General features: G+C 39.5%; 1 protein-coding gene across 1 annotated transcript in view; it reads left to right on the top strand.

The window, feature by feature from the left end:
• LOC144602075 (kielin/chordin-like protein) overlaps positions 1-23,907 on the top strand; it is a 193,886-nt gene extending 169,979 nt beyond the window's left edge. The window contains exons 36-44 of the mRNA XM_078414768.1: positions 2,248-2,391; positions 4,724-4,886; positions 5,966-6,087; positions 7,713-7,884; positions 10,325-10,472; positions 11,878-12,043; positions 17,789-17,969; positions 18,776-18,901; positions 23,687-23,907. Coding sequence (XP_078270894.1) covers positions 2,248-2,391; positions 4,724-4,886; positions 5,966-6,087; positions 7,713-7,884; positions 10,325-10,472; positions 11,878-12,043; positions 17,789-17,969; positions 18,776-18,901; positions 23,687-23,784 — 1,320 coding nt within the window. The 3' untranslated portion in view covers positions 23,785-23,907. The remainder of the gene's footprint in view (positions 1-2,247; positions 2,392-4,723; positions 4,887-5,965; positions 6,088-7,712; positions 7,885-10,324; positions 10,473-11,877; positions 12,044-17,788; positions 17,970-18,775; positions 18,902-23,686) is intronic.
• The last annotated feature ends 468 nt before the right edge of the window (positions 23,908-24,375 follow it).

Raw genomic sequence — 24,375 nt, 5'->3', positions numbered from 1 at the left:
GGGTGCTCTGGTTTCCTCCATCATTCCAAAGACGTACAGGTTTGTAGGCTAATTGGCTTAGTAAAATTGTAAATTGTTGCTAGTATTTATAGGACAGTGTTAGTAGCAGGGATCGCTTGTCCACACGGTCTCGGTGGGCCGAAGAGCCTGTTTCTGCACTATATCTCTACGCTAAACTAATAAAAGTGGGTTGAGAATTGTTGAAATAGTTGAATCGGCAAAGATAAGATCTGTGGAAATGCAACAAATTATTAACTGCGCAACAATGATTAATCCTATCCAGAACATGGCACACATGGAATATTGTGCGGGCTAGCAGAGGATGCAGGATGGAGAGTTCAAAGCCAATGACAAAGATTGGTAATTAATGAAAGTTACAGAGAAGAAAGAATAGCACAAAGACTTTATCAGTGTGTATCCAGCATGACCTTAGCGTTTAAAAAATATGGGATCGCTTCCTTGACACTAACAGTCAATTTCTTTGGGGAACACTTTTCTCAATAAACATCAAGAATGCAGGGCATACTAACAATGTGACCTTACAAGAATGTCCCAAATATTTTAGGAACTATGATGGAAGTTGAATGTTGAAGGGAGAGGCATAACCAAACTTTGGGCCAATAAAGGCTTTGGAAGAGAAGATTGGCATGGTAAGAGATTTAAGAAAGGTGCTCCAGAATTGGCAGTGGAGACAGATTGAGGCATTGGGTAATATCAAGGAATGTGGGAACATGTCAGAGGAGACTTCTGAGGGCAGTGACATTGTAGGTGGAGGGGAAATGCGTGGAAGGAATTTAAACACACATGTTTAACATTTGGGAAATCAGTGTAGTTCACCAAAGAAGGATCAGTGGGATAGTTTAAAGAGCAGAAGTATGTGCAAGGTTTAGGCTGAGACTCAATAAAAGAAAATTGAACATGTGAATCAGGAGCTAAGGGAGTGCAAATTCAGAGATTCAGATTCAGATTAGATTATTGTCATGAACACCAGGGTGCAATGGAATTTCTTGTTTGCATGAAGCTCATAAAGTAAACATGGTCTTGGTAAATATAACAATGAATGCAACGATAAATGCAAGCGGCAGAGTTGTGCAAAAGTTGAAGTACAATCTGAAGTAGTGCCATATTGGAATAACGTGCAATAACGGAATAAGTAAATGAGGAAGAGTTAAGACTTAACATGGCAACATCTCCAGGAAGGGGGTGTGAAAGAGGTGATTGGTTCAGGAGTCAAATAGCAATGGGGTAGAAGCCATTCTTAAGTCTGGATATCTGGGCTTTCAATCTCCTCCATCTTCTCCCAGAAGGTAGAAGAGAGAAAAAGGAATGGTCAGGGTGACAGACATCCCTGACAATATTTCCAGCGGAGAAGGGTTGCAACCCCATATGTCACCCATCCTTTTTCTCCAGAGATGCTGCCTGACCCGCTGAGTTACTCCAGCACTATCTATCTTCAGTAATTTCCAGCCTTCCTGATGTCATGCACCATGAAGATGGACTGGATGGAAAGAAGTGATGAACTTGTGATGGACTAGGGTGTATTCACCAGGTTCTGCAGATTCAGGCAATCAAAAGTAGAACAATTGCCATACCAGGCTGAGATACGTCCCATCAGATTACTTTCTATAGTGCATGTGTGGAGGTTTGTGAGAGAATCCTGGTGGACATGCCGAGTCATGTCAGATCTTAAGAAAGTAAATATCGTGACAAGCTTTCTTGATCATTGCATCAGTGTGAAAGGACCTTGTTAGGTTGTTGATGATATGGATGCCAAAGGACCTGAAGCTGTCAACTATCTCTAGAGCAGCTTTGTTGATGAGGACAGGGTTGTGTTCACCCCCTAATGTCCCAAGGTCAACAACCAACTCTTTCATCTTGCTGATATTAAAGACTGGGTTTCAAAGTTTTCTGCAGCAAGTGGACTAAAGTAAGTAATAAGCTAGCTGAGAGGTAGGGACACCAAGCAGCAAAATGCCAAGGATGATGGAAACAGAAGAGAAAAAGAACTGTCAATGTAAACGCTTAACATCTATGGAACTGGAGAGACAGCAATGGAAGGTGTTACAGTCCCACCTAAAGGCAGAAAGCAGATACTGCACCATTAAATTTCCTCACATTGTGATGGAAATTGGGACAGCTGACAGACTGTTGTGTAATTTGACTTATAAATTGAATGCATGTGATTAAAAATGATTGTTTTAAGATTAAAAATTATTGTTTTAAGATTTAAAAAAAATATTGTTACAGAAAGGCACAGTACTATGCGAGTCACAGAAGGAAGAGTGCCAAGCCTTGCTGTGTGACTTAATGCAGCAGATGACTCCAGAGGGCCAGTGTTGCGCCGTTTGTGTTGATTCACGCTGGTGTGTGCACCACGATCAGATACGTGAGGTGAGGTTTGCCTCTCAAGCTAATTCCTTCATTCAATTAGATTGATCTTGATTTGTCGCTCTGGCAAAAATGCTATCATCTCCTGGGAGGTTGTGATAATCATCCTGTTTTTTTGCAGTATGAGAGGGTATTCTGTCTAATGTCTTTTGTCTCCATTCCACCTGGGCCATCTCCCTTACCATTGGACTTTAAGGCCAACCAGAGGCTCAAGTTGCTCTCCCTGTTCAATTGAACAAAATCTGCAAATTGAGTCAGTTCTTTTTTGCCCAGAGCCACACGTGCACTAAACTGCAAGGCTTGAGGAACATGACTTACTCGCATTTAGAATAAGTGATCCTCTGCTCTCAAGGCAGAGCAGCATTCTAGAGTATGTCAGGAGTTAATTGTCATATGCACCGACCACGGAACAATGAAATTCCTAACTGCAGCAGCTTAACAGGCCCGGTAATGCAATATGTACAGATAAATATAATAATTTTAAAATATCAATAAATTAATAACCATAATATCAGTGCAGAAAGTACCAAAGTCCGTGGTGTAACCAAAGACACAGTCCATACAATTCATAGTTTCTGAGGTTAGTGCTATGCAGTGTACACGAGCCTGCCAATTCTTGTCAATAGTACACATGGTACACATCAGAACAAGGTAACATTTCTCTGTGCATTTAAGGAGAAACTCACTGATTTGCAGATTAAACAAAATTAAAGACCTTCCGCATATCCTAAAATACGTTAGACACCAAAATGACCCTTAAACACTATTTTTCAGTTATATATAGTGTAAAATTCTGTCAGTTTTGACTATTTTAAAGAATAAATATATTGCTGAAAATACTTGTCAGGTTAGGCAGCATCCACAGGGAGAGAAACAGAGTTAGCATTTGCCAAAAATCCTTCATGAGATAACTGGGATAAATTGGAAATAATGCAAGTTGTAAGTTACAGCCAAAGGAGATGATGAGGAAATAATAAAGGGGAGTTATGATATAAGGTGGTGACCAGGAAAGCATACATATGACACGAGTGGTAGTTATGCCAAATGAAAGAGGGCGGTGAAGTCTAATGTCTGTGCAAGGTCAAGGAGGAGATGAAAGAATTCAAAATACCACAGAAGAAGAGACAAAAGTGCGAGAGATACAAAACTAGAATGGCATCCTATTTAAAATAATCAAATACATTGTTGAGCCCTGCAGGCTCTGAGCTGCTCAGATGAAAGATGAGATGCTTTCCCTCAAGTTTATGTGACATTTCATTAGAGCAGTGCAGTACACAAAAACAAAACCTCAGAGGGGGAGTGGAGAAGATAATTAAACTGATTTAATTTTATTTTATTTTGATTTGATTTGATTTAATTAAGGGCAACCCGATGGTCACCCTTGCAGATCTCATAGAAGTGTTCTGCAAAGTAGCCACCCAATCAGTCTTTGACTTTCCAACTGTAGAGGAGACGACATGATGAATTGACATGACCAAATTGGTAAAAGTGCAGTAAGCTACTTTTGGAAGGGAGGTGGCAAAATGGCATGTGTAACATGGAAAGGTGCGATGGTAGAGATAGAAGAGTGAGCCATAGTATGAGGAGGGGAGGGGAAGATATGACATGTTCAATGTGGAGGATGATCCATTGAATGAGGACGGTGAGGGCAAAAGGAATCTGATTCTTGTTCAGGGTGGGAAGACACATATTGATAGTAGAGATGTGGGAAATGGAATAGATACAGTGGAGGAGAAGCCTAGATAGAGGAGAAAAGCAAACACATCAGAAGCTGTGGAATGGGAGTGACGTTGTCAGAATGATGATGAAGGGTACAGAGAAGCCAGGTCAAAGAGGTGATCTTCAAACGAAGCAGGAAGGTGGAGGTATGTGGTCAACAAACAGTAGGTATCTGAGCTTATCACTCATCTATCATTGAGAGGTCAGGTAAAGGAAATGAGAGCGCAGCAGAAATTCACAGCAAAGGTGATGAAACTTCTGAGATCTGTTTGAGAGTAGGAAACAACACCGATTCAGTCAGCAACAAACAAGGAGAAGGGATGATGCAGGAGACCCGAATACAGAAGATAGACACAACTCAGAGTAACTCAGCAGGTCGGGCAGCATCTCTGGAGAAAAAGAATGGGTGACTTTTCGAGTTGGGACCCTTCTTCAGACTCAATACAGGACTGAGTCCTGAGTACAGAACTGAGACAAGGATGCAAGAGGTGTGCTTCTCCATCTTCATGGGCTCCATGTTCTCCTACAGTGTATTAGGCCCCTTGTATTGAGTTACTAATGTTTATTACTTAGTATGCAGCACAGTAATGTGCTCTTTCTGCTTTTTTTGAGGTAGGCTCAAACCCAATGGCTTCATGGGTGTGATCTCTGTCATTGTAACAATGGAACTGTGGAGTGTCAAACCAAATCCTGTTCTGTTCCCAACACTTGCCCACCACAGTACGTCTTATCCCAGCCTGAGGGAGAGTGCTGCATGACCTGTGTAAAAATCAAACCACGTAAGTCAATGTGAATAAACCAAACTGATCCTTCCATCTTCTGAACTACTAAGAACATTCATCTTGCTGCATTTGGGTTCTTCTGGATATTCGGGTTGATTCTTAGAGACTGTAAGAGGACATGGGCTGCCAAATAGGCAGAAAAGTGGCAAATTAAGTGTAATGTGAACTGATATTTTGATAGGTGGAATGAAACGAGGCCATTGTACGTACATCGCTAGCCTGTGCATCTAGATGACTAGACTTCAAAAACAGTAATTCATTCCATTGGAAAGACGTTGGTGTGCTCTGAGGAAATGTTAAGCATGAAAGTGAGCGTGCAGGTACAGCAGGCAGTGAAGAACGCTAATGGCATGTTGGCCTTCATTGCAAGAGGATTTGAGTTTAGGAGCAAGGAGGTCCTACTGCAGTTGTACAGGACCCTGGTGAGACCGCACCTGGAGTATTGTGTGCAATTTTGATCTCCTAATTTGAGGAAGGTATTATTGCTCTTGAGGGAGTGCAGCGTAGGTTCACCAGGTTAATTCCCAGGCTGGCATGACTGACTTATGATGAAAGAATGGGTCGACTGGGCTTGTATTCACTGGAATTTAGAAGGATGAGAGGGGATCTTATAGAAACCTATAAAATCTTTAAAGGATTGGACAGGCTAGATGCAGGAAAAATGTTCCCAATGTTGGGGGACTCCAGAACCAGGGGTCACAGTTTAGGAATAAGGGGTAGGCCATTTAGGACTGAGATGAGTAAAAACTTTTTCACCCAGAGAGTTGTGAATCTGTGGAATTCTTTGCCACAGAAGGCAGTGGAGGCCAATTCACTGGATGTTTTCAAGAGAGAGTTAGATTTAGTTCTTAGGGCTAAAGGAATCAGGGGATATGGGGGAAAAAGCTGGAATGAGGAGCTGATTTTAGATGATCAGCCATGATCATATTGAATGGCAGTGCTGGCTCGAAGGGCCGAGTGGCCTACTCCTGCACCTATTTTTCTATGTTTCTATGTTAAAGTGATAGGTATGAACATAAATACTTCCTCTTCATTCATGTTCTTTAAATTAATATTGTATTGATGTCTGCCTGCAGAGAATTCTTCCTGCACTGTGTTTGGGGAGTCCCATTACATGACCTTTGATGGGCTGTTCTATGACCTCAATGGAGCATGTGCCTATCTTTTAGCCAAGGACTGCGAGTCAAACAATTTCAATGTAAGTGCAGTTTATAAGAGATTGCATTGTCTTTGACATCTAATTACGTCAACCAGAGGATTCAAATGGTCTGAAGTGATGGGTAAATGATTCTTGTTCCTAATAAGCTACAGCAAAATGTTGTTTCTGAATAAGCTGCAGCAATGATAAGTTACAGCAAAATTAGTCCAATGAGAGTGCAATGCACAAAATCATACTTCTGTCCATGGTTGGGTTCAATCTCACATGGTAAGTTGCCATTCTTTGCAACGATAAGCAACAGAAAATACACTTAATACTTGCATATGAATTATTAAGAGGTTGAGTGAGAGGACAGAACATGCACCATAATCATGCAACCTCAATTAGCCACTTATATTCAATGAAACAACATAAGACATTGGAGCAGGGATGACAAAATAATCATCTTTTTTTGCTTTGGCATTCTGCATTGCCAGCAATTCAGGCATTTATTGCCCTTCCTTAATTGGCCTTGAGTAGGTGGTAACAACCTACTTGAACCACTTCAACCTTGAATCACTGACTTCCTTCAGGGCAAAATACCCTACAATGCTGTTGATTAGGGAGTTCCAAGGTTCAGACAAGCAACAGTAAAGGAATGCTGATATATTTCCAAGTCACAATAGTATACTGCTTTAAAAATGGAACTGGGCATAAAAAGCATACTTGTTTGTGTACCACAGGTTGATCCAGTTGTCCTTTTATGGTTGCCTTTTAATCATCTGTCCAGAAATAGTTCCATGCCCTGCTTTCTCTCAGATTGTATCATCTCCTCCTTCAAATATTAATACAATTATTCCACTGTAAAATGTTCAAAGTTCTCTGCCATATTTCCCAGCCTCATTTCTAACTCTATCAGTAACTTTAAAATGATGATCCATCATTATCGGAACATTTCATGCAGAAAATATTTGCTAAAATCGCACTCTTTGCCCTGTGAAGTACTTTGTATTCAAATTTAAGGTTTGGTTTTCGTGATAGAGATGTTGGTGATTAATATTGATTTTGGCTTAGTACTCTCATCCATGATAAAATTTTCTGGTGATTTTGGTCCTTTTTGTAATGTTTTTTTGTGATTTAAACAAAATATGGTCTTGATAATACTCTTATTGAGGATAGTGGTGTCGAACTGTTTGAATTCATCACTTACCATTGTGATATTTTCAGTCATTTTGTTCCTACACAGAAGTTTAGAAATGAGATCAGGAGGACACATTCACACATTCAAGTTTGGAAGTGTATGCAGGATTTTTTCTCGCTCTGTCAGTTTTGTTTAATTTTGAGATTCAGCGCAAAAACAGCCCCTTCAGCCCACCGAGTCCGCACCGACCAGCGATCCCCGCACACTAACACTATCTTACACACACAAGGGACAATTTACAATTTTACCAAGCCAATTAGCCTATAAACCTGTACGGCCCACATTCAGTTCAGACTCTGGACTTTTCGTGCTTTGATTCCGACCTGCATGCCTTACTCAGATCCTTAGAAACTGTCTCAAAGCCAGTGTGCATATACTATATTCGGTGGCTTGCAGTGATCTTTAATGAGTAAATATGTAAACCAATGCTGATAATAATGCAAAGTAGATAATGACTGCTTCCCGATAACTATTTGCTCTCCAGGTAGTTTACTATAATAAAATAAATGGACATTCCTCTCAGTCTGGGACAAAGACCCTGATTGTACAGACTGAAAATAGAACCATCGAGCTTTCAACTGGGAGCCTAGTTCAGGTGAACAACGCAGAAGTGGAACTAACGTATTCTGCATCAAACATCTCCATTCATCATTCAGGTATGCAGCTCAAATCAGAAGAATAATGAAAAGATGGAAGTTCCATAATATACAATTCTAAACTCACCTTGAACTTTTCCCAACATAAAGCAAGAGGGGGAATTATTCCATATTTAATAACAACCATGGATAAAACAAATATACAATTGTGACACGGAGTTCAGCTGGAATAAATAATTCACACCTTACGCTATGTTTATTCTTCAACCAATCCCTAAAATGAAGTATGTGTGCATTAATACATTGTTGTCAGAGCTTGTTATAGGAAAATACTACCTTGCTTCCTGCATTGCACTATATTGCAACAATTATTAATATTTCAGTATTTAATTGGCTACTTGTGGCTGTGGAATCCCTTGGGGTCAAGAAGAACACTTTCTAAATACAAGTTTCTTTCCTTCACTAAAACCTTATTCTTCAGAATGTCATTCACTGGCCATTGTTAAATATCAAATCCTGTACCCACAAGGATTCGATCTGATCCATATTCTTCAATCTTCTCTTGCCCTAAATCATCATCCCCACTTGCACTAACCTTCCTCTGATCTTTCTGCCCAAAGTATCGCTGCCCTGAACTTCATATCTATTTGCAGCTTTCCCAATCACAGGAATCACAGACTGATCTGTCTGAAGAAGGGTCCTGACCCGAAACATCATCTGTCCACTTCCCTCCACAGATTCTGTCTGACCGACTAAGTTCCTCCAGCATTTTATATTTGCTCAAGATTCCAGCATCTCCAATCTCTTGTGTCCCCAGAAATCCCATTCTCAAGTCCCCCTAAAATGCATTTCTGATTAATTTGTAAAGCTGTGCTGATTTTGGTTTCAAAATGTAGTTTGCACTTTTATGGTGAACAAACACTGGGTAGATCATTGTTCATGACCTGCATTAGATAGCCCAGCTGTTGGCGGTTGAGCAGCAGAAAACACAAACAGAAACTGAGACTTAAGGTTTAGGAAGTTATTTCAGCTATGGCCATTTTTAATTAGATCCTTGCATTTACAATCAATTTTGCAAATTACTATCAAGTACTTCCTAGCAAATTAATTCATCGCCATTCCTCTGCTTGACACTATTTCAACCCGACAGTAATACTAAAACAGGGTGCAAATGAATTGCAGGCAGTTTCATAAAAAGCAAATGATCCAGAATTTCAAAATCTTATTTTTTAAATTGCACTTATGTCAAGGGATACAGGCTTACAATGGTATCCATCACCAGCTATAATAATATTGAACAATCTGTTTAACACTTTGGTTGCACCTTTGCTACTTAAACATTTTTATAATGGGTTCAAGTTTGCATGGGTGAGGCAAGAGATAGCATTCCTTGACGAAGGAAATAATTGAAATCCAAATGGATTTCTTTAATACTTAGCCAAAATGTATTTTGATATTGAAGGGATGAGAATCAAAGGATTTTTAAATCTTGCAACACAGGAGGCTTTTATAGTTCTCAAACCTGTGATCGCTCTGTAAAAGAGCTGTCGTGTATTTTCCCAATTCCCACCATTCGCATATAATCCCAAAATGTACTCATTCACAGACCGCTACCTCTTGCTTTTTAAAAGCTCCCACAGAATCTGATTCTGTCCTCATTTAAAGAAAAACATTCTACATCTTAAGAAAAATTTTCTTTGAAAAATGCGTTCCTAAAATTCCCTCCAGTTTTACCAACCATTTCAGATCTGTAACCTCAATTTCGTGAACTCAAAGAGAGCAATCTAAGTTAATATACTTGATCCAATGATGCTTCAATTATGTTGTATCTAGCCTCATGCATCCTGTTGCAAAATGAGTAAGAATATCCCATTGTCATAATTTACATCGGTGGCTTTTTGGTGGCAGTAATTATATTTGCCAATAAGTCAAATCCCACATAAGGTCAGCCTTGAAACTCAAAAAAAAACTGCAGATGCTGGAATTCTGAAATAACTTGCCAGATAAAATTGTTTGTCCTTACTTTGTCTATCAAAACTCCTCATTATGCTTAACATTTTCATTAAATCTCCTCACAGATTTCTGTACTCTAAAGAGAACGCCAACTTCTCTAATTTCTCCCTCGTCTCTTGTATTATCCTGGTGTGTAGGGAAAAAAACTGCAGATGCTGGTTTAAATTGAAGGTAGACACAAAATGCTGGAGTAGAAATACTCCAGTATTTTGTGTCTACCTTCATATTATCCTGGTGAATCATCTCTGTACCCACTTCAGGACTTTTGTAAAGCCTTTGCAAACAAATCATCCCCAGGCCCAGAAATTGCCACTTGTTTCAACAGGCAGCATGGCTGTGCAAGTGCTTCATGCTTTTGGAAAGACCTGTGAAGTTGTTCACCATTGTACATTGTCTGAATGTTGCACAGAGAATGCAAGTTAATAGTAATTTCCAGTTAAATATGCACAAGATAAATGGTATAAATTGTCGTTTTTTTGCCCAACAGGATTTTACGTCATTTTGCAGCTGCCAGCAGGCCTTAGCATCACTTGGGATGGAAACAATTTTGTAGAACTTATTGCCCATCAATCGTTGCAGTCAAAATTGTGTGGACTGTGTGGCAACTTTAATGGAAACAAGTCAGATGATTTTGCGTAAGTGTTAAATATGCATCTGTGCATCTCAGAAAGAGTGAATCTGACACCATTGGAATCTCTGGAGGGCAGTTTTAACCAAATTTGTTTGTTCAGGATCCAATAGGTTTGGTGGAATACTCATTCTTGCTCCATTGACCAAATCGTGAACAAAGCTGGGATAGTATAAAAATGACTGCCTCCCAATCCAATTTCTGATGGGTGAAAAAAGCCCTGGATTCTTGGATGAATTGATTCTTGTTGTCAAAGGACTATAACATATTCTCATCTCAGTTTTTGCTCGCATTGATCAATGCTATGTTATGAGAAATGGAGGTTGGCTATCAATGTCTCATTTGCACAGTAGATAGTGGCTTCAGCATTTGTCTGCCTATTCAACTAGAAACCGGGATGCTTTCATTTGGGAACAAGTCCACTTTCCATCTGTTGAGGCCATTTCCCATCGGCCACCTGAGTAATGGAACTATAAATCAATAGTCTAGATGGAGGGCACTTACTTGGTGTACAAGATTATACTAATATTTTACCATTCCCTATTTTATCTCCATATATAGGAAGCACCACCCAATGACTATCTTTTAGAATTAGGCCTTTCATTTTCATGGAAACTAGAACAAAACTCAAAGAATATGGGTCCAAAAGGGGCAATCTAAACTAATATACAGGTCCACCACGAATTTTCTGGCAACTAGTGGTTTGGCACCTCCTTTAATCCGGACCAAATTACAAGAGCACACTTGAAATCTCCCCCTGGAAGACCACCCAGCCTTGGCTGGGTGAGGTGGCCAATCTCTACCTCATTGGGACTTCGGCACGATTGGTGGGTCGAATTTGATCTCTGCGGCAGGGGTTCTGGAATTCCGGCCCAGCCAGACCCGGCAGACCTGTTCCAATAGCCAAATCCCGCGGATAATTGGCAGGTCGAATTTGCCCACTGCAGCCGGGGCTCTGCAACTCCAGCCTGGCAGATCTGTTCCCACAACTGACTTCTGTGGCCAACGTTATGGGTCATTATCTTGGCCCCTGAAGGGCCAAAGCAGACCGTTCTGGTACCAATGGTCTCCTCTCGGAGGCTGTGACCTCTGTTGGTCTGGCAAAACGGATAAGCCACAAAAGGCTCTGGAACCAAGGGAGTCGAAAAATTGGGGGTGGACCTGTATTTGTCCAATGATGCGCCAATTATATTGTATCTGATCTAGTGTATCTTGGTGTAAAATTAGTAATAATAATACATTGCCATAACAATGAATGTTTCACACCTGGTGTACTCTGTGGCCGGACCTATTGAGTTTATCCTGCATTTTCTGTTTTTATTATACATGGTCAGCATTGGTGTTCCTTGTTTGAACATCCTCAAATTCACACTGTAATAGGTCACTAACAGTGGATTGCTTCACTATGATAGGCTGCCAGGTGGAGAAGTGGTTTCGTCGCCAATTGAGTTTGGAAATGGTTGGCTCATCAAACAGAAGAATGGTAGTTTGTGCACTACCAAAAGTACTGAAGATGTTTGCAATGGAACTGGACGTCATTACCACCATTCAGCAAACAACACTTGCAGCATTATCTTGGTAATCTCTCTTGCAATTTAACACCAGGCATTCTGCTTTTGGACAAACTTATTTATACAATTCTAGCAATTTATTATTACAAATGTATTTGTGCAACCCTATTTTATTGGAGTCGGAGTCATACAACAGGGAAACAGCCCCTTTTTTTTTTTTTTTGAATAAATTTTTTATTGGAGATAGGTACATAACCTGTTTACATCTTTACAGTCATACATTTTTAAATTGATAATATTGTCAATTATTATTATATTGTCTCCAATACCTTTTGCCCCTTTTTTTTTTAAACTAGATAGAACTAAAGAACTAGATGAAGTAAAGAAAGAAAAAAGAGAGAAGAAAAATAAAAACAAAAACAAAAACAGATTATAAAGATAAGGAAAAAGTTAGTTAAAGAAGAGTGGAGAAATTTATTAAAATAACAAAAACTTCATTCGAGATATATTCGTACATTTCAAAGTATAGCATTTCATCCATTCTTTAGTCCGAGTGCTAGTCAGGTTCCTGTGCTGAACCATTCTGACCCTTTAAGTAATCAATAAAAGGAGACCATATTCCATTAAATAATTCCTGTTTGTCCAACAGGGAAAATCTGATTCTTTCCACGTTTAAGGTCTCCGTCATTTCTATAATCCACATTTTGATTGTGGGGGACGTAGGGCCTTTCCAAAATTTTAGAATTAATTTTTTTCCTGTTATTAAACTATAATCCATAAAGTTTCTTTGTGTTGTTCTAAATGTTTGATTTAATTCTAATATTCCGAGTATAATTAATTTTGGATCTGGGTCCAATTGTGTGCTGGTTACTTTAGATATTATGCTAAAAATATTTACCCAGAATTTTTTAATTTTTATACAGTTTGCAAACATATGAAATAATGTAGCTTCTAAATGTTGACATTTATCACATTTAGGTGAGATATGTTGGAAAATTTTATGTAGTTTTGTTTTTGAATAGTGTAACCTATGTATTACTTTAAATTGTATTAGAGAATGTCTGGCGTTTAGTGAACACTGATGTATATGTTGCAAACTTTCTTCCCAAGTATCTTTCGTAATTACTTGGTTTAATTCTTTTTCCCATTCTTGTCTGTATAAGTCCGTGGAGGGAATGTCACTGTCTAATAAGATATTATATATATAAGATATTAATTTTTCTGTATTAGGATGTTTGTTCCAACATTCATCAAGAATTTCTGAATTTCTAATTCGAAAATTTTGGGAGTTCGATTTTACATAATCTCTAAGTTGAAGATATCTGAAATAATCATTTCCACGAAGACCATAAGTCTGTTGCAACTCCTGAAATGTCAGAAACGTGCCTTCCTTATAAAGTTGTCCCATATTTTTAATTCCATAATCCTTCCATTGTGTAAAACCCCCGTCTACCCATGAAGGCTTAAACAAAGGATTATTCACAATTGGAAGAAAAAGTGATAAATTATCTAATTTTAATGTCTTTTTTAATTGTTTCCAAATTCGTATAGCACTAAATATTATAGGGTTTTCCCTATAAATTTTTTTGTTTAATTTAGACGTAGCAAATAATATCGAACCAATATCAAAAGGTAAACAATCTTCCTTTTCCATTTTTAACCAGTCTGGTTGATGATCTATTTCTTCCAACCAGAAATTCATATTTTTAATATTAACTGCCCAGAAATAAAACAAAAAATTGGGTAAAGCCAGGCCTCCATTTATTTTTGATTTACACAAGTGTCTTTTGTTTATCCTATGATTCTTATAATCCCAGATAAAATCATTAACAATAGAGTCCAATTTTTTAAAAAAGTTTTTTGTCAGATATATCGGAATTGTCTGAAAAAGGTATAATATTTGCGGTAAAAAAATCATTTTTATGGCATTAATTTTGCCAACCATTGAGATAGGGAGTGTTTTCCAATATTGAATATTCTTATGTAGTTTGTTCAGTAATGGGGGGAAATTTGCTTTAAATAATGATGTATATATCTTAGTTACATAGATACCTAGATATTTAAATTTTTCATTTACTATTTTAAATGGAAATTGTTGTATTATCTGTTTATTATGTTCCCTTATTGGCATAATTTCGCTTTTATTCCAATTTATTCTGTATCCTGAAAGTGAACCAAATTGGGTTATTAGCTTTAATAAGTTTGGAATACTAATTTCTGGTTTTGTAATGTAAATTAATACGTCATCTGCGTATAGAGAAATTTTATTCACTGTGTCCTTTGTGTTATATCCATGTATTTCCGGATGCCCCCTAACTCTTTCTGCCAGTGGCTCAATAGCAAGCGCAAATAATAATGGGGATAACGGGCATCCTTGTCTACAACCTCTAGATAGGCTAAATTTCGATGACAACCTTTGGTTTGTAAATATTCTGGCCGTGGGATTTGTATATAACAGTTTTATCCATGTACAGAATTTCTCCCCTAGCTGCATATTTTCCATCACCGAAAATAAATAAGACCATTCAACCTGATCAAATGCTTTTTCAGCATCAAGTGAGATTATTGCTAGATCTTCATTAATAATTCTCTTGGAATATATAATATTAAATAATCTTCTTAGATTATAGTATGAATATCGTTTCTGAATGAAGCCTGTTTGGTCAGGGTGTATTAATTTATTCATCACTGTACTTAATCTATGCGCTAGTATTTTAGTTAAAATTTTTTGATCTGTATTTAAAAGTGCAATTGCTCTGTATGAAACAGCCCCTTTTGCTAACTCCTCCAAGCAGATTATAACTGGGCTATTCCCATTTGCCTGCATTTGCCCATATTGCTCCAAACCTTGCCTGTCTAAATTTCTTTTAAAAATTGCTTTTTACACCAGCTTCCTATGGCAGCTTGTTTGGTATATCCACCACACTCAGTGTGGAAAAAGTCGCCCCTCGGGTCCCTTTTAGATTTTGCCTAGTTTTAGACTCCTTATCTAGGAAAAAGATCATTATCAATATCCTTCATGATTGTATATATGTCCATAAGGTCATCACTCAATCTCCTGCGCTCCAGGGAAACAAGTCCCAGTCTCTCCTGTTTAGTCCTGTTTAGTAACATCCGTGTGAATCATTTCTGCACTCTTTCCAGATTAACAACATCCTTTTTATAGCTGGGCAAACAGAACTCCAAGTGTGGTCTCACCAACAACTTGAATGCTTGTAACATAATATCCCAACTCGTCTTCAGTTTCTTATGTTCCAACTCCTGTGTTTAATGGCCTAACCAATGAAGGCAAATGTGGCCTTCACCACCCTATCTACCTGTGTCACATTTTGGCCCAATTTCCATGTCTACCTTCTTATTTTCTCCAGTGGATTGAGGATGGCAAATGTGATTCCATGAATAAAGATTGGAAGGAGAGAGAAAATTACTGAGTGTTGCCTAAAGTCAGTGGTAGGGAAAATGCTGGAATCTGTGATAAAATAACATCTTGAAAAGAATAAAATGATTCACAAACTTTTGTTTCCCATGACATTGAACCAATTGAAAATGCCAGCTCTCAGTGCTTTCCTATTGATCCTATTATCCCAGTTATCTTCTCAGTACCCTAATCTCTCTCACATATTCACCAACTCCCCCTGATTCTCGTGCCCCTCATCTGCACCAGGGGAATTTTACAGTGGCATATTAACCGATCAGCAGTATCTGAAAAGTTAGAGGAAACTGGGGAAAATTCTCAGGCTCGCAGGGAGAATGTGAAGACTCCACACAGACAGCTACTGATGTCAGTGTGAACACAGGTAGCTGGAGCTGTGAAGAAGCCATAACTGTTGAGCCATTGTTGATCATTCATCTTGTGTACCTTCTCAATCTGTACGTATGTAAGAATGCAAGGAGCAGAAACAGGAATAGGTCATCTGGCTCCTCAAGCCTGCTCTGTCTTTCAACGTGATCGTACCTCAGGACCACTTTCATGTTCCATCCCCATGTCCCTTGACTTCTCGAATATCCAAAAGTCCATCAACGTCAGACTGTATACAATCCACTATTAATCATCTCAGTCAAGCGCTGTCTAAAATAATAGCAAGTGTTTCCTTTATTTTCTGTTACCTCACTTCTAAATCATTTATTTTTACTACTGGAATTACCATCTTTTGTTTATTCTGCCATACATCTTTTACCTTCACACCTTATTCTATTTTGCATTTGCTGCCTAACTCTAAGTATTGCTGGGGCATTGCAGAGGGAGGGTTATCCTGTATTTCAAAGCATATTGTTAGCTTATATCCCAGCTTATCTCTTAAATAAGTGGGTGCCTTTCTAACTTGGAAGGTTAGCTTTCTTTGTTATTTTTATCTTCAGCAAATTAAACAAGCAGATGATAAATATACTGAGAATCTTTGCATTTGAAACTAAGATCTTGGCCTTCTTTGCAACATTTCTTGGTGGAAAGTGGAGATAGTGGCAATTAAATGTTGTCCAGCATTCACAATATGTCAAGCTGAATCTTGAGTCAGTGCATGTGTTTTGCAATGGGCTCATGTAAGACTTGCTCTGGTTTAAATTCTATCCTGTGATATTTATGTCATAATCCAGTGTACAGTGTAAAAGGAACTTTACTCTCATTGAACACAACATAGGATGATTTTGTGGATCTTATAATAATAATAATAAGCATTTATTTTATATAGCGCCTTATCAGGTGCTCAAAGCGCTTTACATAAACAATCAAACATAAAAACAAACAGACAAACTATCCTAACGGAGAAGCGGCGAATAAACAACGCCAGCGTCCTCTCACGTCAGGGTCCGGCAGTAGACAACAAAAAGCACAGGACACACAGATACAATTTTTACACAATTTTTACACAATTTTTACACAAACAGCCATCACAGTGATTGCTCTAGGCACATCCTCACTGTGATGGAAGGCAAAGTCTTATCTCCTCCTGATTTCTTCTCCCGTGGTGCCACGAGGTGATCGAGGCTCCCAACTTTTTGAAGCCCCCACCGGGCGATGGAAAGTCCCAGGGCCGAGCCAAGCAGGCCGATGAAGGTCCTGAGCCCCCACCGGGCGATGGAAAGTCCCAGGGCCAAGCCAAGCAGGCCGATGAAAGTCCTGAGCCCCCACCGGGCGATGGAAAGTCCCAGGGCCGAGCCAAGCAGGCCGATGAAGGTCCTGAGCCCCCACCGGGCGATGGAAAGTGCTGCGGCCGAGCCACGCAGGGCGATGAAGGGCCTGCGGGCGGGTCGATCATACCTCGCACTTCGGGGCGGTTGAAGCTGCTACGGCTGGAGCTCCCAAAAGCCCGATGCCAGCCAGGGACCTGCGAACTCCCGATGTTGCGGTCTGCAGGACCCACGGCCAAAGCCTCCGAGATGGTAAGTCCAGGCCCTGCGACCGGAGTCTTCAAGGTCGATCCCAGCTGGAGGCCGCCTACTCCACGATGTTAGGCCGTAGCGCGAACGGAGATACGACACGGTAAAGGTCGCATCTCCGTTGAGGAGGAGATTTGAAAAAAGGTTTCCCCCAACCCCCCCACCACCCCCCCACATACACAGAGTTAAAAATAAAACAAAACGTACATTAAGCGATGACAGACAAAAAAAACAAAAAAAAACACAGAGAGACTGCCGGTGAGCCGCAGCTGCAGAACACAGCCACGCCCCCTTTTTGACCGAATGTTCCGATTTTGACCGAATCTTGACCGAATGTTCCAATTCACAACATTTGGCTTCCAATAAAAGGATCAGCCTGTGACACCACTTGTGCCTCTTGTTTAAACAACTTCACCTGTGCCTGTATTCTTTCCAGGGTCCCTTATTTGAGCCAGCACATGGCAGCATTGACCCACAGCCTTATTACAGGGCTTGTCTGGATGACTCGTGCGCCTGTGTGGAACAGACAGGCTGCCTCTGCAGCATACTGTCAGCCTACGCTTTTCGAGCCTTGAGGCTTGGAATCATCTTAACCTGGAGGAACAAAACGCTATGTGGTAAGTGTTTACTGGGCTTCATGGTGCCCCTGTTTGAAAGGGATCATCTGAAGGTGATTTTTTGAGAGGTGATGCGAGTGGTGGAAAATTACATGTTCAGCATTATATATACCATCTTAAATGCAGTAAAATACCTAAGGTACTTCACAAGAAATGCAAGTCAAATTTGATCAAGCTATGTAAGGAAATATTAGGACAAGCAAACCAATGCTTGATCAAAGCAAAAGAGCAGAGAAGTGAGGAAATTTAGGGAGATAATTCCAGACTTTGAGGCCTAGTTTACTGAAAGCAAAGTTGCCAATTACTCCTACTTACGTTGTCTCTCTTTTCTCACCCAAACCAAGTTAGTAGATGGAGTTACACCAGTCATAATGGAACTGAGAATCAGAATGAGCAGAGTATCTGTTCCTTTAATCCGAAAGTTACTGAGATTTGCAAAATATTTAATTACCCAGTAATTAAATGGTTGTTCTGTCTTCATGCAAACGGTCAGTATGGCCAGGACATTGGTATCATGACAGCTAAGCTTGAGGACAGGAATCACTGTTTTCTTTAGTCCTCTGAGCACCAATTTTTAATATGCCAACTGAATTTTTTCTGCTAACCCAGCAGGAACCTCTGGGCCAGATTGCTTAGTACAACCAATGAGTGGTGCATTTGCCAGACCAGTGGAGCTCTGCAATCATGTGACATTAATAACATGATTTGCATGCAATGTCTTTACCTGCGTTAAATTTTATATCAGGAACTCTTGTTTCAAAAAGCCTTGTTAAAACCTTCTCTTGATTCTATGTTGTCGTTCTCAGGTGTAACTTGCAATGGTGGGTCAAGTTACAGTGAGTGCAGCTGCCAGCAAACCTGTGCAACTCACCTGTGGTCAGACATTGGATGTTCCACAAGCTCCTGTGTACCCGGTTGCCAGTGCTCTGCAGGTAACAAAAGAAACATTTATGATCAATCTCTCTGTCCAGATTACCTAAGACAGTGCCTTCCCACAATTAGAGTGATGGAAGGAACAGGAACACACTGTCTCTGAATGGCAACGTCACCAGTTCTGGAAACTGCAGATTAAAATGGAAACAATTTTATGAGCACCCATCCAGACCAATTTGCTGGTACATTGGGGGAGTCCAGAACAAGGGGCCACAGTTTAAGAATAAGGGGTAGGCCATTTAGAACGGAGATGAGGAAGAACTTTTTCAGTCAGAGAGTGGTGAAGGTGTGGAATTCTCTGTCTCAGAAGGCAGTGGAGGCCAGTTCGTTGGATGCTTTCAAGAGAGAGCTGGATAGAGCTCTTAAGGATAGTGGAGTGAGGGGGTATGGGGAGAAGGCAGGAACGGGGTACTGATTGAGAGTGATCAGCCATGATCGCATTGAATGGCGGTGCTGGCTCGAAGGGCTGAATGGCCTACTCCTGCACCTATTGTCTATTGTCTATTGTCTATTATTTTCTATCTCTGCTCAACATGACTCGAGGTTCTATCTATTTTCAACCAAGATCAAGAAATGAATGGCAATGGTATTTCTCAAAATATGTCTGGATTAGAGGGTGTTCGCTATAAACTGAGATTAGACACATTTGGATTGTTTTCTAGGAAGTATCAGAGGTTTACGGGAGACCTGATAGAAGTATATAAAATTATGAGAGGCATAGATAGGGTAGACTGTCACAACCATTTCTCCCAGGTGGAAATGTCAAAGACTAGAGGGCATAGCTTTAAGAGTGAGAGGGGCAAAAGTTAAAGCAGATGTAATAGAGTCATACAGCATGGAAATAGGCTATTCAGCCCAACTTGCACATAATGCTCCATCTACACTGGTCCCATTTGTTATTGTACCTGCCTCTTGTGACAATTCATTCCATATACCCACCACCCTTGTATGAAAAAGTTGTCCCTCTGGTTTCTATTAAATTTTCGCCTCTCACCATAAGCCAATGTCCTCTGGTTTGTGATTTCCCTACTCTGGGTGTAAAACTGTACATTCACCCTATCTATTCCCTGCATGATCCTTTAAGATCACCCCTCAGCCTCCTGCACTCCATGATCAAAGTCCTAGCATGCCCAACCTGTCCCTATAGCTCAGGCCCTGAAGTCCTTGCAATATCCTCATAAATCTTCTCTGCACCCTTTCCAGCTTAACAACATCCTTCCTATAGCAGGTTAACCAAAACTAAACACAATGCTCCAAATGTGGCCTCGCCAACATCTTGTACCACTGTAAGTTAACATCGAAGGTAGACACAAAATGCTGGAGCAACTCAGTGGGACAGGCAGCATCTCTGGAGAGAAGGAATGGGTGATGTTTTGGGTCGAGACCCTTCTGCAGTTCTTTCCTACACATTTTGTAACTTAACATCCTTGCTTTTATATTCATGGGGCAGGTTTTATTACATAGTGAATGGTGGCTGCTTGGAATAAGCTGCTGGGGTTGGTGGAGCAGGCAGATATGACAGTGGCATGTAAGAGGCTTTTAAATAGGCGCGTAGATATGGAGGGATAAGGATCAAGGACAGGCAGAGGAGATTAGCTTAACCTGGCATCATGTTCGGCCTGGATATTGTAGGCCGAAAGGCCTGTTCATGTAACTCAGGGTAAAAGCCAGAATAGGAGAAACCAACTTCTGTCCACTGTCCCAGATATGTGTGGCTGGGCTTACTTTGAATGTCAAAACAAGTCTGAGTTCAGCATGAACTGTTTTGAGAGCAACAAAGCAGGTTAAGGAGTAATTGTTCTTAACTTCCCTTCAGCTGGTGAATGGGACACTCCCAATGTGCTTTCTATTTGAACAGGCCTAAACCTGTCTGTATTTCTGTGTTTATGCACTGAACAGCTGTGATTGGGTACACACCAAAAGAAACGTCAAGCCACTGTGCTCTATTATAGAACTGGTTTTATTTCACAATTGTCTCAAATCTCTGACACTAGCTACTTGTATTTATTTTATGGTGTAATTTCCTAAAATACACCAAGTATTTATAATCGACACTGACACAGTGGAAATATTAGGATGGCTAATTAAAAACCAGATACATTTTGAGGATAGTCTTCAATGTGGGGGTAGAGCTATGGATTATGAGGCTGGGCAGCTAAAACACAACCACTCATGGTTGAAAAAAATGGAGAGGAGATTTTCAAAAAGCTGCGGTCAAAGAGACACGGGGATCAGGTTTTATATAGGAAGTTTGATGGAAATATAATTGTCACTCACAATGATGTATGTCCTTTCTACAGAACTTGAGTAAATCTTCTGCAACTCTAAGGAAAATCTGTTGGAATCTTCTTTTAGATTTCTATGCCAATATAAACAGTAATCCATTTTTATAGGTAGTGAATTACTGTGGGGCTCTGGGGAGGATAATAAATTGACGTATAATTGTTGAAGATCTTTTTAATTATCAATAAATGCTCCTTCATTACGTCTGTATTGTATTGAAAACATTTGAGCATTCTATTTTGGAAAAGTTCTCAACCTATTCTGTCGGATTCTGTCCATCTCTCAGTAGCTGATGTGGGACCTGGGGAATGTCAGTGGAATATATGCAGGGAAAACTTCTGTTTCGGTTCCATGGGCATTGTTGCTGGGGTTTTTTTCAGTCTTTCTCTAAAATAATCAACCGTTAACTGTGAAATTGTTGCCTTTTATATGTGAAGTTTAATGGAATGTAATGAAGGTGAAACGAATAAATTAGAAAACCTTGGGCTTCAAATATTCTGTAATTAGGATCTAGTGCCTGATAATATCTGAAGTTGGCAGACATTGCCATTACCAATGGTAGACAAGGCCATTTATTTTGATTTCCCTGGAATTATACTATGGTCAAATGTTTCAGGATAGTCATCCAGAAAAGTTGGACAGCTTGTTTTTCACCCCCTGAAATTTTGGATTTCCCCATTTCAATACCTTATAAAGGATTATTAGGGCCGATCTATACCCTTTCCCAAACCTTAACTATCTGTGAAACAAGTATCATACCTTTTTATTTTCTGTCCCATTATTCTTCCTATCCCCACAGCTGCACCTTCAAAATCGCATCTAGAATTTTGTAACAAGCCTCCAAAGGAATCATTTTGATGTCTATGTGATGGCCAATGAGCATTCTTAAATCTAGAGAGCTTTGTGAGACTTTAACTAATTCAACTCCCATTCCACATGTATTCCTTTCAATTTTTTTTAATTGAAGTCACCCAACACCTAAATAGTTCTTTGACTTAATCCTCAGCTTTACTCATTATAGTTGCCCTGTGGGACCAAATAAAATTTCTCACGTTGAAATGGTATTCTATTCTCCCTAAACCTGTCCAGTTTTATTTCAAACTAAATATTTATCATGATCTTCTATCACATTCTTATTTCCCAGTAGTAAAAACAGTTTTTAATAGGCACATTTAGGGAATAATAGGGAATAATTTTCTTCCCCACTCCATGCCTGATCATGAAATTGTATTGTCATAGCTACTCCCAGGGTACTTTCTTGCTACAGGATCATTGCTTCTGGTTTGTTACTCAACACTGTTCAAAGAGAAAGATGTATGGGAACTTTGTATTTATACATTATCAAGAGTACAAAAGTGATGGTTATACTGGACAAAAAGTAACTGGTAAGAAAGGTCAGGCTGGAATGATATTTATAGTTTTGAGTACCGCAAGCTAGGAAAGATGTCAGTCCATTGGAGAGGATATGAAGGGATGTAACTGGAACAATACCAGGGATAGGGCCCATGAATTACATATAGATAGTCTCTATTATTTGAGGAGGTGATTTAACAGAGGCATTCAAAATTATCATAATATTTAGATTTTTCAGCAAGGTTTGCCTCAGTTATTCCAATTGCCCCTGCAGATGCTCCGGCTCAAATCAGCTGACTTTGGGAAATGAACTTTGATTTTTTTTATGACTTGAAAGCTCGCTGACTTAACCAGTTTCTACTGTAGTTTGTTATTTTTTAAATTCTATTTTCTTCTGGTTTCCTTTTAAAATATTCTACATAAATTAAATTGTCAGGTCAGGAAATGAAAGGCGCTCTTTCTTATGGGTAGTTCCAACACTCTTCTACACTATGTGTTGATCTTCAACACTCAAGATCAGAACTGGAAAATTGTTTTGATTGATCACGGCGGATATTATCTTATGTTCTGAACAATGACATGAACCTGGGTTGAAATATGATATGCTTAGCTGCTAGTAAAAGTGTATGTGTTATTTACTAATCAAACAATGCCTCAATATTGTGAGATTTAACGATACAGCGCGTAAACAGGCCTTTTGGCCCACCGAGTCCGCGCCGACCAATGATCACCCTGTACACTGACACTATTTCACACACTAGGGACAATTTTACAACTTTACCAGAGCCAATTAACCTACAAACCTGCACTTCTTTGGAGTGTGGGAGGAATCTGGAGAACCCGGAGAAAATCCGTGCGGTCACAGGGAAAATGTACAAATTCCGTAGAGAGCACCCATAGTCAGGATCGAACCCGGGTCTCTGGCTCTGTAGGGCAGCAACTCTAATGCTGCATCACTGTGCCACCGAAGTAGGAAATATATAGAGAAAATTCCTTAATTTGAAATATGAATTATAGGTAAAATGTATTTGTTCTTTGCTGCTTTTATTTATGAACGATCAAGCAAATAGATTTCAGTTTGCATCATGCTGGTCCCCAGCCAGGCGCCGAAACATTCAGAAACTCCTTAATTTCCCTCTGTTTTACAGGTCTCCTCATGCATCAATCAAATTGTTTGCCACCTTCATTCTGTCCACTGGAATCACTCTACAACCAGAGTGAACCCACCTCCGATCCAGGTTTCTGATGTCACAGTGATGTGTTCAAATAACCACCGTTACATTTACTGCAAATTCTATGGTTTCATGATGAGAACTGCTGGTGAGCCCTCACTGAATGGATATGAACTCCACAACTGGTCTGAGACTGGAGGACATACACTGGAGTCTGAGTGTCAACTTTAAGGCCTGCGGCATTGTGAAGTATTTTATGTTAGATACCAAAACTGTGAACTACTGATCAATAGATTAATGAACAATATTTTATTTATTATGATGGTACAACTCCCATATTATTACCTCATTAGAATCAAAAACTACTTTTGTATAGTATTGTATTATTACTCTTTACAGCTGTCTTTTTTTGGAATGTAATATTTGAATCATTATGGATTTTGTACATGAAATAAGGGATTGGAGCGGCATTAATATACTGTTATTAATAAGGATTTCATAACTCTGATATCTTTTAATGCCTCACCTGAATTTTTCTTAATTTTTTTTCTGATCAAGGTGTAACACCATTTGTATATGTTTTTGTAAAAAATATATTTTTTCATTATTTTCAGTTGACTTTTTTTCAAGTGTAAGTGCCTTCTCTAAAAGAAATGGAATTCAAT

This window comes from Rhinoraja longicauda, chromosome 18 (genome assembly GCF_053455715.1).
Source record: "Rhinoraja longicauda isolate Sanriku21f chromosome 18, sRhiLon1.1, whole genome shotgun sequence".
Lineage (NCBI taxonomy): Eukaryota > Metazoa > Chordata > Chondrichthyes > Rajiformes > Arhynchobatidae > Rhinoraja > Rhinoraja longicauda.
Note: the sequence above shows the minus strand (reverse complement) of the source record. Positions and strands in the feature narration are given on the sequence as shown.